Below are 16,145 nucleotides of genomic sequence, written 5' to 3'. Positions count from 1 at the left end.
ATTTGGGAACCAGGTTTTAAATTGTAAGACATTTCCAGGGGCAGATGTGGACTCTAACCACCACCACAAACTGAAGAAACTGCAAAAAGATGGGAATTTAAGGAGATGAGACCTGGATAAACTGAAAGAACCAGAGGTTGTACAGAGTTTCAGGGAGAGCGTAAGGGAACAATTGACAGGAATGGGGGAAGAAATACAGTAGAAGAAGAATGGGTAGCTCTGAGGGATGAAGTAGTGAAGACAGCAGAGGATCAAGTAGGTAAAAAGACGAGGGCTGGTAGAAATCCTTGGGTAACAGAAGAAATATTGAATTTAATTGATGAAACGAGAAAATATTAAAATGCAGTAAATGAAGCAAGCAAAAAGTAATACAAACGTCTCAAAAATGAGATAGACAGGAAGTGCAAAATGGCTAAGCAGGGATGGCTAGAGGACAAATGTAAGGATGTAGAGGCTTATCTCACTAGGGGTAAGATAGATACTGCGTACAGGAAAATTAAAGAGACCTTTGGAGATAAGAGAACCACTTGTATGAACATCAAGAGCTCAGATGGAAACCCAGTTCTAAGCAAAGAAGGAAAAGCAGAAAGGTGGAAGGAGTATATAGAGGGTCTATACAAGGGCGATGTACTTGAGGACAATATTATGGAAACGGAAGAGGATGTAGATGAAGGTGAAATGGGAGATACGATACTGCGTGAAGAGTTTGACAGAGCACTGAAAGACCTAAGACGAAACAAGGCCCCAGGAGTAGATAACATTCCATTAGAACTACTGACAGCCTTGGGAGAGCCAGTCCTGACAAAACTCTACCATCTGGTGAGCAAGATGTATGAAACAGACGAAATACCCTCAGACTTTAAGAAGAATATAATAATTCCAATCCCAAAGAAAGCAGGTGTTGACAGATGTGAAAATTACCGAACAATCAGTTTAATAAGCCACAGCTGCAAAATACTAACACGAATTCTTTGCAGACGAATGGTAAAACTAGTAGAAGCCGACCTCGGTGAAGATCATTTTGGATTCCGTAGAAATACTGGAACACGTGAGGCAACACTGACCTTACGACTTATCTTAGAAGAAAGATTAATGAAAGGCAAACCTACGTTTCTAGCATTTGTAGACTTAGAGATAGCTTTTGACAATGTTGACTGGAATACTCTCTTTCAAATTCTAAAGGTGGCAGAGGTAAAATACAGGGAGCGAAAGGCTATTTACAATTTGTACAGAAACCAGATGGCAGTTATAAGAGTCGAGGGACATGAAAGGGAAGCTGTGGTTGGGAAGGGAGTGAGACAGGGCTATAGCCTGTCCCCGATGTTATTCAATCTGTATATTGAGCAAGCAGTGAAGGAAACAAAAGAAAAATTCGGAGTAAGTATTAAAATCCATGGAGAAGAAATAAAAACTTTAAGGTTCGCCGATGACATTGTAATTCTGTCAGAGACAGCAAAGGACTTGGCAGAGCAGTTGAACGGAATGGATGGTGTCTTGAAGGGTGGATATAAGATGAACATCAACAAAAGCAAAACGAGGATAATGGAATGTAGTCGAATTAAGTCGGGTGATGTTGAGGGTATTAGATTAGGAAATGAGACACTTAAAGTAGTAAAGGAGTTTTGCTATTTGGGGAGCAAAATAACTGATGATGGTCGAGGTAGAGAGGATATAAAATTTAGAGTGGCAATGGCAAGGAAAGCGTTTCTGAAGAAGAGAAATTTGTTAACATCGAGTGTAGATTTAAGTGTCAAGAAGTCATTTCTGAAAGTATTTGTAAGGAGTGTAGCCATGTATGGAAGTGAAACATGGACGGTAAATAGTTTAGACAAGAAGAAAATAGAAGCTTTTGAAATGTGATGCTACAGAAGAATGCTGAAGATTAGATGGGTAGATCACATAACTAATGAGGAAGTATTGAATAGGATTGGGGAGAAGAGAAGTTTGTGGCACAACTTGACCAGAAGAAGGGATCTGTTGGTAGGACATGTTCTGAGGCATCAAGGGATCACCAATTTAGTAATGGAGGGCAGCGTGGAGGGTAAAAATCGTAGGGGGAGACCAAGAGATGAATACACTAAACAGATTCAGAAGGATGTAGGTTGCAGTAGGTACTGGGAGATGAAGAAGCTTGCACAGGATAGAGTAGCATGGAGAGCTTCATCAAACCAGTCTCAGGACTGAAGACCACAACAACAACAACAACAACAATACCAACTGTCAAACAGGTGTCCGTACGATCGTGTCCTGCACGGAAGATGGTATTCTGGTCAACGGATAACTATATCAACGATGACGTCAGGGTACCTATGAAACAAGATAGTGTATGCTGCGTAGCGTCACATTCACAATCACTGTGCTACTATTTAGATGACACTGCTAGTTATAGAGAATTTTATTTGTATTTGAGCTAATACTAACAGAATTCCTAATATTTTTGTAGCTGCTTTCTATGAGCTATAGCGGTAGAAAATATTTTACTACAGTTAAGACACTATTGGTAAATCTCAGTATTATGTTATGAACCACGCACATTTGCTCAAATTTTACACTAGAACAACTCTACATGATGGATAAAAAATATTTTACAGAAACTCACGGCATTCTCCGTTACAAAAAATTGACTGCTTTGACGAGTGTCATGGACAAAACATTAAAACTACCACTGAATAATTTTGTCAATGAAATAACCATATAAAACGCTGAAGTCGAACATCAGTAGCATTATTATCCAAAACATCGTGAAGGACAAAACACTACATGAAAAATTAAGGAAAAACTGTATCACAGTGTCCCACTAACAATTAACATTTCGTACCAAACCTCCAACAGTAGACATAAGTTCTAATGAGGTGTGTAAGCTTCATATGTTGTGAAATGTGGATCACTACCACTTTCTCTACGGGGAAAATCTAGGGCACATACTTCCAATTACAGTAAGAAATACCAGCATAGAGTTAACAAAATCGAATGTATGCGTTTTCAGCAGACATGATGCCGACATAATACCAGGTGCATTGAAAAGCTGGAAAGTTCTAATAAATGTAGCTAGTCACGAATTGCAGCTACACGGCTCATGTAAATTATCTGGTGGCAACTGAAATCTGTAGCCACTAGATATTTCATGGTATTCACTATCAGTTGAAATTCGACGTCTCGTGTGCATAAAACGATACTACAAACGAGAGAAAACGGCAGGTAATTATGGAGTAATATTTTGTTCAAGCAGTAGATGCCAGCTGTAACATATTTAAGAAGTTTATCTTTACGTGAAACACATTCACTTCACCAGTAGTAGATGAATATGACAGTCATCTAAATATCGCGATATCTTAACGCTGCAACCCAGCTGGTAACCCGGGAGTTTTTCATCAACACATTCATTTGTTTATTAATTACTTAGTATGACAATGATTTATCTCCATAACGGACAACCTCGAGACTACCAGTATTGCAAAGGAAACAACATTACAAGCTTTCTAATATGCAGGTAGTGGTTCAGGTAGCGTTCTCGCTTCCCGCGCACGGGTCCCAGTTTCGATTCCCGGCTGGGTCAGGGATTTTCTCTGCCTCGAGACGACTGGGTGTTGCGTGTCTTTCATAATCATTTCATCATCATTGACTAGCAAGTCGCCGAAGTGGCGTCAGCTAAAAAGGACTTGCAATTTCGGAGGCCGAACAGCCCGCATGGGGTCTCACGGCCATTTCATTTCTGCAAATTTAATGTTTCACATTGCTCTTCTGCAGAACATTAAAGCAATTTTATAGATTCTACCGGCGTTCATTTTCTAATACCTACATTTACGAACTAACCTCCAACAGTTCACATAAGTTCTAATGAGGTGTGTAAGCTTCATATGTTGTGAAAAACAGCCACTCAACTGACTTTATTTGTGGGTCCTTTAATCTATACAATAACTACAACAATGTTGTGGCACGACAAAGAGAATATATCTCGTCATAATGAAGGAAAAACGAAGCAGTTAACACCTGGTACTTTTATTGGCATTACCAGTTGTTGGTAACAACTTGACTGTAATCAAGGGTAGGTTACATAAAGTCTTTCGCACGTATCACTGAATAAAAATTACAATTTTATGGTGACAGAATACCTTCGCTGTAGTGACTGCATTATACCGCACCATACAGTTTGTGTTCCAGAAAAAAAAGACACGTTTCAGTTTCACGGAAAAAGTATCTGTGAGGAGAGTCATAAATCATTGCACCCGATATTTGTTCCAATGGGCGCAGATCAGGAACATTTGCTTGCCGAGACATAAATGTGAGTTCACTATAACGCCCATTAGACCACTGTAGCACGTTCTGATTTTGCAACAGGAACAATTATTCTGGTGCAAGATGTCCTCTCCTAAAGGAGAGACCTCAAACGTGAAGTGATGCAGTTGGTCCGCAATAATGTTCACGTAGCTCGCTTCTATCGTGATGCCTTCGATTACCATCACAGATCACATGGAAGCCGAACTCAGTGTGTCCCACAGAATAATTGTTCCCTCGCTGCCCTGCCCTGCGTCTGCGGCGCGGCGAACGTTTCGTGCAGCTGTTCTCCTGGATGACAGCGTGAAAGGGCTCAGCCATACACCTGCGATTAATTCGACAGGCGACACGTTTCTATGACCCACAGTGAAACCTCAGTGTTGCTGTGCCAACTACCGGGTGATCAAAAAGTCAGTATAAATTGGAAAACTGAATAGATCACGGAATAATGTAGACAGAGAGGTACAAATTGACACACATGCTTGGAATCATATGGGGTTTTATTAGAACCAAAAAAAATACAAAAGTTCAAAAAATGTCCGACAGTTGGCGCTTCATCTGATCAGAATAGCAATAATTAGCATAAAAAAGTAAGACAAACCAAAGATGATGTTCTTTACAGGAAATGCTCAATATGTCCACCATCATTCCTCAACAATAGCTGTAGTCGAGGAATAATGTTGTGAACAGCACTGTAAAGCATGTCCGGAGTTATGGTGAGCCATTGGCGATGGATGTTGTCTTTCAGCATCCCTAAAGATGTCGGTCGATCACGATACACTTGCGACTTCAGGTAACCCCAAAGCCAATAATCGCACGGACTGAGGTCTGCGGACCTGGGAGACCAAACATGACGAAAGTGGGGTCTGACCACACGATCATCACCAAACGACGCGCGCAAGAGATCTTTCACGCGTCTAGCAATATGGGGTGGAGCGCCATCCTACATAAACATCGTACGTTCCAGCAGGTGTTTTATCAGCCAGGCTAGGGATGATGCGATTCTGTAACATATCAGCGTAATTCTCACCCGTCACGGTAGCAGTTACAAAACCAGAATCACGCATTTACTCGAAGAAAAAAGTCCCGATAACGGTAGATGTAAATCCAACCCATACCGTGACTTTCTCGTCGTGCAATGGAATTTCCACGACAGTTCTGGGATTTAGGGTAGCCCAAATTCTGCAGTTGTGGGCGTTGACAGACCCTCGGAGCGTGAAATGAGCTTCGTCGGTCCACAACACGTTACTCAACCAATCGTCATCTTCCGCCATCTTTTGAAACGCCCACACCGCAAATGCCCTCCGCTTCACTAAATCGACAGGTAACAGTTCATGATGCCGATGGATTTTGTACGGATAGCATCGGAGGGTACGCCTCAGTGCCAACCAAACAGTAATGTATGGAATGCCGGTGCGACGTGCGACTGCACGATCGCTGACTTCCCCGTGCATAGACGAACCCGCTACAGTCTCCATTTCTTCCTGAACTGTCTCAGCCTAGTGCTCGATCGGCCACTACGCGGTCTATCATCTAAACAACCCGTGGCTTCGAACTTCGAAATCATTCTCGCCACAGCTGCATTTGTCAACGGACCTTTATCCGTTCGAATCCCCTTCCTATGGCGATAGGATCGTAATGCTGAACTAGCACATTCCCCATTGTGATAATACAGCTTCACTAAAGGCGTCTTTTCAGGTAACGTCAACATACTGCGACTGCTGGCGCATCTGATTCTCTCTCTTTTTTTTTCTTTATTGATTTTCAATTCCCCCGAAGGGGTCGGGCTGGCAGCAGCTTAGTACGCTGCTCTACAGCCTACAGACTTTAAAAAAAAAAAACGGAAGAAGAAAAGAAACAAGAAAACGGGTGATAAAACGGTGACTTAAAGTGTAAAATGGCGGAAAAATGTGGAAAGCTAAAACAGAAAGCAAAAGGGGTTGGCAATGTTAATAAAAGACACAGGAATCAGACAAGTAACGTAGTACACACACAATTAAAAAACATGGCGACAGTCTGGTTTCTGTTCGCAAGAGATAAAAAGCACACCCAGCGACAGTATGATGGCCGTTCGCAACACTTCCCAAAAAAAAAAAAAAAAAACACTACACGGAACACTCACTGTAAAACACTGCACGAAAATTGCGGCACAAAGATGACACTCCCGAGCCAAGGGCAGATGGGGGGCGGGGGACCTGGAGGAGGGGGAAGAACAAGGAGGGAGGAAGGAAAAAACGAAAAGGGGGGGGGACCAAGAAGGGAGAGGACTCATAAACGGGGAGAGGGGCAGGGCAGACGCGAGAGGTAATGAGAAGAGGCAGAGGAGGGAAATGCAAAAGGACTCGGGGGAGAGAAGGGGGCAGAGAGAGGGGAGGTGGGGAAAAAAGAGGATGGAAGGGGGGAGAGGGAACCCGGGAAAAGGTCAGAGGAAAGGAGGGGGAGTGAGGATCAGAGTTGATAGGAGGGATAAATGGAGGGAGAGAGGGCATCATCCAGGAGGGGGACTTCATGGAAGCCACCTTGGGAAAGGAGATGAAGGGTGTAGAGATGGAGGGTAGGGGGCACACAACAGTGAAGACGTGGCAGGGGACGGGGATGGGAGAGGAGAGGAGCAACCAGGGGGTGAGGGGGATCAAGGAGGCGGGAGGTGTAGAGGATGTGCATATGTTCGAGGAATAGGAGCAGATGGGCGAAAGGAATGGGACCATAGAGGATCCGCGTGGGGGACGGGAGGCGTATAAAGAAGGCGAGGCGGAGTGCATGACGTTCAAGGATCTGGAGGGACTTATAGAATTTGGGGGGGGGGGGCAGATATCCAGGTAGGACTGGCATGGCAGAGGATGGGACGGATTAAGGATTTGTAGGTGTGGAGGATGGTAGAGGGGTGCAACCCCCATGTCCGTCCAGAGAGGAGTTTGAGGAGTTGGAGGCGTTTGTGGGCTTTGGATTGGATGGAGTGGAGATGAGGGAACCAGGTGAGGTGATGGTCAATGGTGAGGCCAAGGTAGGTGAGGATGGGGGTGAGGCGGACAGGATGGGTGCAGACAGTAAGGGAGAAATCCAGGAGCCGGAAGGAGCGAGTGGTACAACCTACGATGATTGCCTGGATCTTGGAAAGATTGATTTTCAGGAGCCACTGGTTACACTGATTATCTCTCTCAAGCTCCTTTTATACACGATTGTCATGCGCAGTCACTGACGTTTTGCTGTCCAGCGCCATCTGTCGAACATTTTGTGAACTTTGTTTTTATTTTTGGTTCTAATAAAACCCCATGTCATTCCAAGCATGTGCGTTAATTTTTACCTCTCTATCTACATTATTTCTTGGTTTATTAAGTTTTCAAATTTTTACTGACTTTTGATCACCCGGTACTATCATAAGTGACGATGTCGTAGGGTCAAAACAGGAATACACAGAGGTCGTGTGATGTGAATGTTCGTGTAGAACAATGGCCTTTGAACCGCGTGCTCCGAAACACTCGTGCCTGCACAACATTGTACTCTATTGTCAGATCTGCCACTGATCGCTGCCTATCGTGGATTACACAGTGGGAGGACATCTACGATTTATGATGAGATGTGGTCGTCCAATGCCATAAGGCGTACTCGTCATTTCACTACCCTTCAACGAGTTTCAGAGACTCCCAATTTCCAGCCGCAGCACCACAACACTGTGCCCTTCGTCAAAACTGCTTATTTCAGTGTTTTTTGGCATTTTTGGCCCGTATCTTTGCTATAATCTATCTTTCGCTTATATTCTTTTCTTACTGCGTCACGAGCCCGCAAAACCGCAAGGAGACATTCAACCTCGCGTTGGGCAGTGGTCGTAATGTTTTGGCTCATCAGCACATATCGACCGAAATTTCGACTTTTCTCATCATCAGGTGGTCTGGAAGCAATCGCTCGGCAAAAGAATTATACGAAGTTTACAAATTAGAGCAAAAAGAAGAATAAGAATGTACAATTACTGACGTGTAGCAATAGTAAAATGGCTCTGAGCACTATGGGACTTAACTTCTGAGTTCATCAGTCCCATAGAACTTAGAACTACTTAAACCTAACTAACCTAAGGACATCACACACAGCCATGCCCGAGGCAGGATTTGAACCTGCGACCGCAGCGGTCGCGTGGTTCCAGACTGCAGCGCCTAGCAATAGTACCCACTTAACAATATGAAGTTATCTTGTATGGCTTCATGGTACTTAACATTCAAATATAAACAACATATGCTTGTGTGAATCCGTCCATTCTTCTGAACTGATGATGACAAAATGTCTGAACTGCAGTAATGAAATATAAAGAATACAGAGTTCTGGTACAGCCTAAGCGGAACTACACCTTCCAGTATGGTTTACTGTAACTTTAAAATCTTCTGTGCCAGACCTGTGTCGAGACTTTTGTCCAACTTCATCTCCACAGATTTGAAGTTGCATTTTGATGCATGCAATAGGTAATGGGACATTTTATTGCACCTCGGCTAGCGTGTTTTACGGACAAAGTATGTTTCATTAGGCTATGTGTTTACCGGAACGTAACTTTCAGCTGGTACAGCTGAATATGGACATCAGACAGATATAAGCCCAAAATAATAAATTATAAAATTCAAATAAACTCTAGTTTATAATAGACGTCGACATTTTATTAGCAGTTAAAGTCCCGAAAGTTTATACGTAGTGCACTGTTCCGCATGTATACAAAAAGTATGAAGTGAAATTGTGATTTGCAAGGTATGCTTCTTCAGCAAAAAACCAGTGTAGGATATGAGCTTACGTCAAGGAATAAACAACTATACGTAATTGCTGAGTTCGTTCAGAAACCAAGGCAGAATCAAAGCAGGAAGTGTTTCTTGTTATTTTTCTTGAAAAGCGGAGCATTCTACCATAACCAGCACTGTCTTCGTCGGAATATTACCCGACTATCAAAAGAAGGAAAGGAATCACGCAAATGTGTTATTGCCCGCTGTGACCAAAGGTCAAATTGACGCCGACGATGCAATGTCAGTCACAGCATCTTTGTTGCTACCATGAGAAGTAATATGTAACACTACCCTACCCTCGGCACCGTGAGAAAGGACAGATTGTTTATTTTCTCTTATTTTACTACTTCTCATTGTCTTGTTATAGCAAACTGATCCAGTGATGAACCATGATTTTTAGCCAACTACCAGGTGATCAGGTACTCAAGGAGATGGATTTACAGTATGGAGTATTTGGACGAAAATTTCCAGTTAAGCCATTTTGTCTTACAGCCAATGAAGATCTTCGAGGGCACTGGTTCGAACCAGTTAATGGAAAATACGTTTAGTTTCATTCTGGGACGATTTGTCGCAGAAACTTTTTTCAAAATTTAATGCTGCATAAATTCTTTTTAATGCTTTTCATAGCCTACCACAAGAGGTGGAGCGGCTTTTTAGAGTAATGGAGTATGGAATATTACTGACTTTTGCAAGTACCAAGCACGGTTTGAAAGGGGTAATAAAAGGGAAACCCCGCGAACAGATGTTAAAGCTCATTTTCCACTTTTTTCATAATCACATGAATCACGGGAAACACACAGGAAAAAACGTAGCAGCATTACATCGAACGCTTTCTTATATGAAATGTTCAAAATATACTCCCGATTGCGTTAACTTAGAACGTATGGTTTAGTTGTAATTCGTAGGCTCAGCGCCAGTGTTCTCTGTTCCAGGTGAATGAAGGTAGTACTGACATGTGACTCACTTCACTGCTTGTGTTGGCATGCGACGAAACATGTTCTTCATGCACGATGGAGCTCCTCCTCATTTCAATTTGAATGTCCGTAGGTTTCTAAATAACAGATTCCGTGAGAGATAAATTGGTAGACGTTGACAAATTCCTTGGTCTCCTCCTCTCCGGACCTAAAGGCGCTAGACTTTTATCTGGGAGGGCATTTCAAAACTCTTGCCTACGGAAACCCGTTATAAGAACCTAAGATATACAGAGTCTTAATGCCCGTACATGATTTTGAACGTTCCATTTAGGATAGTATTTCGTATTGTACTGGTACCTCCTTTTCTCGTGTGTTTCCCCTGATTACTGTGATTATGAACAGAAGTAGAAAATGAGCCCTGACATGGAAATAAATCGTTTCTGGACTAATGTCCACATAACTAATTTTCATCCTCTACGTGGAAAGAACGTTTTCTAAAAGTCTGACCACACCTATTTTGTTTGACCCCGTACTTAAGAGAGGATTTCTGTTTGCACAATTAGCCTTAAAAGAAAGTATGTAAATAGTATACTTTTTATTGCTAGTCTCGCTTTCTGTGTTGTGATGGAAACAATGACGATACGGGTGACATTTCATCTCTGGTGTCAATTGAATCTCCTCTACCGCATGAGTTACATTTGTGAGATTCCTTCTTCAACAGTTTGTTTCTTTCCTGACAAAGACAACGGTGATTATTGCCGAGAGCTCGAATAATTATCGCTGTAAATGTTTGGAGAACTATTCGTACAAAACAGAGACTGCTTCACATTCACAAATAATTTTTCTTATAAATCCTATAAATGTCAGACGTTCTGCACAGTATCCCAGGTGGGGGCAGTAGGGCGAATCGTGCCAACGCCGAGAGCGGCAGGTTTTTGGTGGTGACAAATCTTAAATTTTAATATGGTTCCAAAAAGATGAGTTAAACAAGACAATGAAAGTTTTACGTAGACAAAGAAATGTCAGACTAGTTTAGAAATGCAAATCATTAATAAATTGTTGTGTCTTACTGAAAATTATCTACGAATCTGTGAAACAGATGACAAATGAAGCACTGGAATGGTCTCCTGGGGTGCAGCTTTCAAAATAGCAAACCTTGCTCGTGGCAGGGTTGTCAGTTCAGTTTCCATTATGCGTCTACGCAACACTTTAAATGTTCCTGTGTCAGCTAGGAAGCCCCTACAGAAGCGAAAAGCTTTATAAAAAATAAATAAAGGTCAATATGTGATGGCTTAACAACATCTGTACAGCAATACTGAGCACGTATAGCAGTATCGCTAAGAAACATGATTTGCAATAAATAAATAATTAGTAAAACTTGCACTGTAAACGCTATACTTTTGTTTCACTGACTAGTGCTCCATACCTGGCCCTGGTTTTAAAAACGTTTAAGTAAGTGTGATATGTGAAAATAAGAGGTCATGAATTAATGATTTTGAAAAAATGTTGACTACGTCCGAGATCATTTAAAGGGGGGAGGGGGGGGGATGGAGCTAGAAATTTTCGCACGAGACGGCAAAATGTCTGGAGCCGGCCCTGACAATATTCTCCACGTTTGGAGTACGGAAAAGCTCCTGTTTGATTACCGTAAAGAGGTGTGTAATTTGTTGCTAGAGTAGGCTGCCACGAAGCATGAATGTGTGCGCACGCCACTTACGTCCCCGTGGTGGACCTCGTGCAAGGTGAGCGTCTTGGAGGAGCCGCCACTGCTGCTCATGACGTCCCCGTTGCTGTTGGCGTACTCGCGGCTGTTGCGGTGATGGTTCATGAGCATCGCGTTGCCGATGCGCGAGTGCAGCTGCTTCTCCTGCCGGTTGGCCTCGCGGAAGATGGCCAGGTACGTAAAGATCATGATGGTGCACGGGATCCAGAAGGAGATCAGCGACGAGACGACCACGTACCACTTGTTCACTTTGAACTCGCAGAGGTCGGGGTTCTCCTCGCGGAACCTCTGGTTTTCGAACGTCGTGTACCAGCCCATGAAAATGGGAAGAAAGGATATGATAGCCGGGGACAACCAAGTGCCGACCAGCATGAAAGCGACGACGCGCTTCGTCATGTTGATGGGGTACTTGAGCGGCTTCACGATGGCCCAGTAGCGGTCGACGCTGATACAGCACAGGTGAAGGATGGACGCCGTGGAGAAGTAGACGTCCAGCGAGTTCCACACGTCACACATGAAGAAGCCGAACAGCCAGCGCTCGTTGATCTGCACGCTCATGTTGAACGGCATGACGACCATGGCGACGAGCAGGTCGGCGAACGCGAGCGACACGACGAAGTAGTTGGTGATGATGCGCAGTTTGCGGTGCCTCATGACGCTCACGATGACCAGGAGGTTGCCGAGGATGGCGGCGACTATGATGCACGCCATGGCGGTGCCCTTGAGCGCCAGGATGAGTACTGACGACCAGTGCTGCTCTGGTGATTCGTAGGCGGCCAAGACGCCCGTGGCGTTGCCGTCGGAGATGGCCGCGGCGCCGCCGCCCGTCACGTTGGGGCTGAGCGGCGCGGGCGCCGTCAGGTTCTCGACGGGCGTCGGCAGGGTGACCGTCAGCGACGCCACGGCCGACGCCGCTGCCGCGACGCTGCTGTAGTCCATCGCCGGAGACGCCGGCGAGGCAGCCGCCGTCTGCTCGGACGCGGCTACCGTGGGGGTGCGGGACGGCGCCGCCTGTTAGCGACGGCTGCCTTCACTCGTCTGCATCGACACTTTACTCCTGCAATCATAAATCACATGAAAAATGTTAGTGTTTTACCTGCAAGAGTTTGGAGCATGAAAAATACGACAAACAATAATAAATGTTGTGCGGTTTCTGAATTTCACAAAACTGTAATAAACGTCTGCATACAATGGTGGTTCATGAGCACAGAGTTGCCGATGCGCAAGTACAGCTGCTTCTCCTGCCGGCTGGCCTCGCGGAAGATGGCCAGGAACATTCGGAATATTCTTTCTAATGCACTACTGTTGCTCTCTATACGCTATCTAATTCGACGTATCCAGACACCTGTTAGCGGACACGAACATGCTGTGTCTCCATCCTTCGCCTTTATGACGGCTTGAGCTTTACTTAGAACACTTTCAATGATGCGTCTGGATATCTGTGGAGGATTGGAAGTCCATTCTCCCTCGAGGGCGGGAACCAAAGAAGGTAATGAAGCTGGGCGCTGGGGTCTGGAGCCACGTCAGCATTCTGATTCATCCCAAATTCTTCAATTGGTTTCAAGCAGGGGATCTGGGTTATTGTTGTTGTTGTTGTGGTCTTCAGTCCTGAGACTGGTTTGATGCAGCTCTCCATGCTACTCTATCCTGTGCAAGCTTCTTCATCTCCCATTACCTACTGCAGCCTACATCCTTCTGAATCTGCGTAGTGTATTCATCTCTTGGTCTCCCTCTATGATTTTTACCCTCCACACTGCCCTCCAGTACTAAATTGGGGATCCCTTGATGTCTCAGAACATGTCCTACCAACCGACCCCCTTCTTCTAGTCAAGTTGTGCTACAAGTTCCTCTTCTTCCCAATTCTATTCAATACCTCCTCATTAGTTACGCGATCTAACAATCTAATCTTCAGCATTCTTCTGTAGCACCACATTTCGATCTATTCTCTTCTTGTCCGAACTATTTATCGTCCACGTTTCACTTCCATACATGGCTACACTCCATACAAATACTTTCAGAAACAACTTCCGGACATTTAAATCTATACTCCTTGCCATTGCCAGTCTACATTTTATATCCTCTCTACTTCTACCACCATCAGTTATTTTGCTCCCCAAATAGCGAAACTCCTTTATTACTTTAAGTGTCTCACTTCCTAATCTAATTCCCTCAGCATCACCCGACTTAATTCGACTACATTCCATTATACTCGTTTTGCTTTTGTTGATGTTCATCTTAAACCCTCCTTTAAAGACACTGTCGATTCCGTTCAGCTGCTCTTCCAAGTTCTTTGCTGCCCTTGACAGAATTACAATGTCATCGGCGAACCTCAAAGTTTTTATTTCTTCTCCATGGATTTTAATACCTCCTCCGAACTTTTCTTTTGTTTCCTTTATTGCTTGCTCAATATACAGATTGAATTACATCGGGGATAGGCTACAACTCTGTCTCATTCCCTTCACAGCCACTGCTTCCCTTTCATACCCCTCGACTCTTATAACAGCGATCTGCTTTCTGTACATATTGTAAATAGCCTTTCGCTCCCCGTAATTTACCCCTGCCACCTTCAGAATATGAAAGAGAGTATTCCAGTCAACATTGTCAAAAGCTTTCTCTAAGTCTACAAATGCTAGAAACGTAGGTATGCCTTTCCTTAATCTTTCTACTAAGATATGTCGTAGGGTCAGTAATGCCTCACGTGTTCCAACATTTCTACGGAATCCAAAGTGATCTTTCCCGAGGTCGGCTTCTATCAGTTTTTCCTTTCGTCTGTAAGGAATTCGCGTTACTATTAACAGCTGTGATTTATTAAACTGATAGTTCGTTAATTTTCACATCTGTCAACACCTGCTTTCTTTGGGATTGGTATTATTGTATTCTTCTTGAAGTCTGAGGGTATTTTGCCTGTCTCATACATCTTGCTCACCAGATGGTAGAGTTTTGTTAGGACTAGCTCTCCTGGGATCTGGGTAGTCCACTCTAATTCAGGAATGTTATTGTCCACGAATATTTCCTCATAGATGCTTTCATGCTTATACCAACAGTCATCATTTCCGAACTGTTCCTCTATTGTATATGGTGCACAATGCTGTAAAATCTGTTCATATCCTTCTGAATTTAGCGTCTTCTTAAGCGCAATAAAGGGATCACATCGCATCTCGAAAAGCACTCCCATATAGTAATACTAACTCCTCCATAACTCACTGTTGGTACTTCATAAGATAGCAAATGACTTTCTCCAGACATTTTCACAATCAAGACCCTTCCATCGGACTGCCACAGGGTCTAGCATGACAAGTTTATTTATCTTCTTCTAATTCTAATTTTGTGTATGTTTTTCCTTTCCAGTCATCTACTTCCCAGTAGCGTAGCTTAAAAGTAACTGAACACTGAGTGCAGATATTTGGCTGATGAAGAGCTATTCGGCCACGGTGCCTCATTCTTTTCAACTCCCTTCGCACAGTCAATGTGGTAGCTGAACTGCTGGTAGCACATTCAAAATCACGACTAATTCCTTTCGCACACTTCTTGTGACTGCTTGCAGCCAGCGTCGCGACGCTCGGCGCTGCCTGTCCCTCAGAACATGATGTCTGTTCGGTCGCGGTGTAGCTGTGGTTGTCCCTTCGCTCTTCCACTTCAGTCACATCATCAACAGTCGAGTTAGCCACCTTCTAAAGGTTTGATAAATCCCTGATGGGTCTGTCAGGTGTCAACGAATGTCTAATTCACGTTAGAAGTCAATGAGCTCTCGTGACTCAACGGTTCTGCTATTGCTGCTTCTCTACCGACAACACAGTTTACTCGTCGCCTCCTTTTACTCTGGCAGGTCTGCCTTCCATGACATCTAGTGGTCAATTCCGCGTTACATACTTTTCATCAGATTGTGGACGGGTCATACACTGGTAAACATGCAATCACGTATGCATTAAAATAGTCTCACACTGCAACAAGTAATGGCTAAGAGAAGTATGTATGTTTATTTGTATACAATGTGTATCATTATTAATAGAAGCTAAAACATTTCATGAAACAAAATTCGTAAACGAAATGTTCGCAAGACAAATTTGAATGTGTGGTTACCAGCTGTAGTTACTTCAGTATGAAATATTATCATGATTAGTGTACCTGTATTTGAAATGGGAACTTTCTATTATTTCAGCTAGTAATTTGGCTTGAATTTTGCCTATTCCCCTTGGTTGGAAAACGTGCCACATTCTGCCGCTGATGTAAGATAACTTGCAACAGGTTAAGGTGCCTTAGCCTCCAGGAGCCTTAGGTGGTGGCTTACAAAACACTCGTTCGACCTATACTTGAGCATTGCTCATCCGTGTGGGATCCGTACCAGGTCGGGTTGACAGAGGAGATACAGAAGATCCAAAGAAGAGCGGCGCGTTTCGTCACAGGGTTATCTGGTAAGCGTGATAGCGTTACGGAGATGTTTAGCAAGCTCAAGTGCCAGACTCTGCAAGAGAGGCG

The 16,145-nt window shown here is 43.7% G+C and overlaps 1 protein-coding gene and 1 long non-coding RNA gene across 2 annotated transcripts in view; both read right to left on the bottom strand.

Annotated features, from left to right (window-relative positions):
* LOC126175244 (octopamine receptor beta-2R) overlaps positions 1-12,422 on the bottom strand; it is a 40,496-nt gene extending 28,074 nt beyond the window's left edge. Inside the window, exon 1 of the mRNA XM_049921885.1 lies at positions 11,664-12,422. Within this exon, the coding sequence (XP_049777842.1) occupies positions 11,664-12,380 (717 nt within the window). The 5' untranslated portion in view covers positions 12,381-12,422. The remainder of the gene's footprint in view (positions 1-11,663) is intronic.
* Positions 12,423-12,649: 227 nt separating this feature from the next.
* Positions 12,650-16,145, bottom strand: part of LOC126176749 (uncharacterized) — a 677,231-nt gene continuing 673,735 nt past the window's right edge. Inside the window, exon 4 of the long non-coding RNA XR_007535652.1 lies at positions 12,650-12,726. This is a non-coding gene — a long non-coding RNA (uncharacterized LOC126176749). The remainder of the gene's footprint in view (positions 12,727-16,145) is intronic.

The sequence above is a fragment of the Schistocerca cancellata genome, chromosome 3 (genome assembly GCF_023864275.1).
Source record: "Schistocerca cancellata isolate TAMUIC-IGC-003103 chromosome 3, iqSchCanc2.1, whole genome shotgun sequence".
Classification (NCBI taxonomy): domain Eukaryota; kingdom Metazoa; phylum Arthropoda; class Insecta; order Orthoptera; family Acrididae; genus Schistocerca; species Schistocerca cancellata.
The sequence above is the reverse complement of the archived record's forward strand: the minus strand, read 5'-3'. Positions and strand labels throughout refer to the sequence as shown.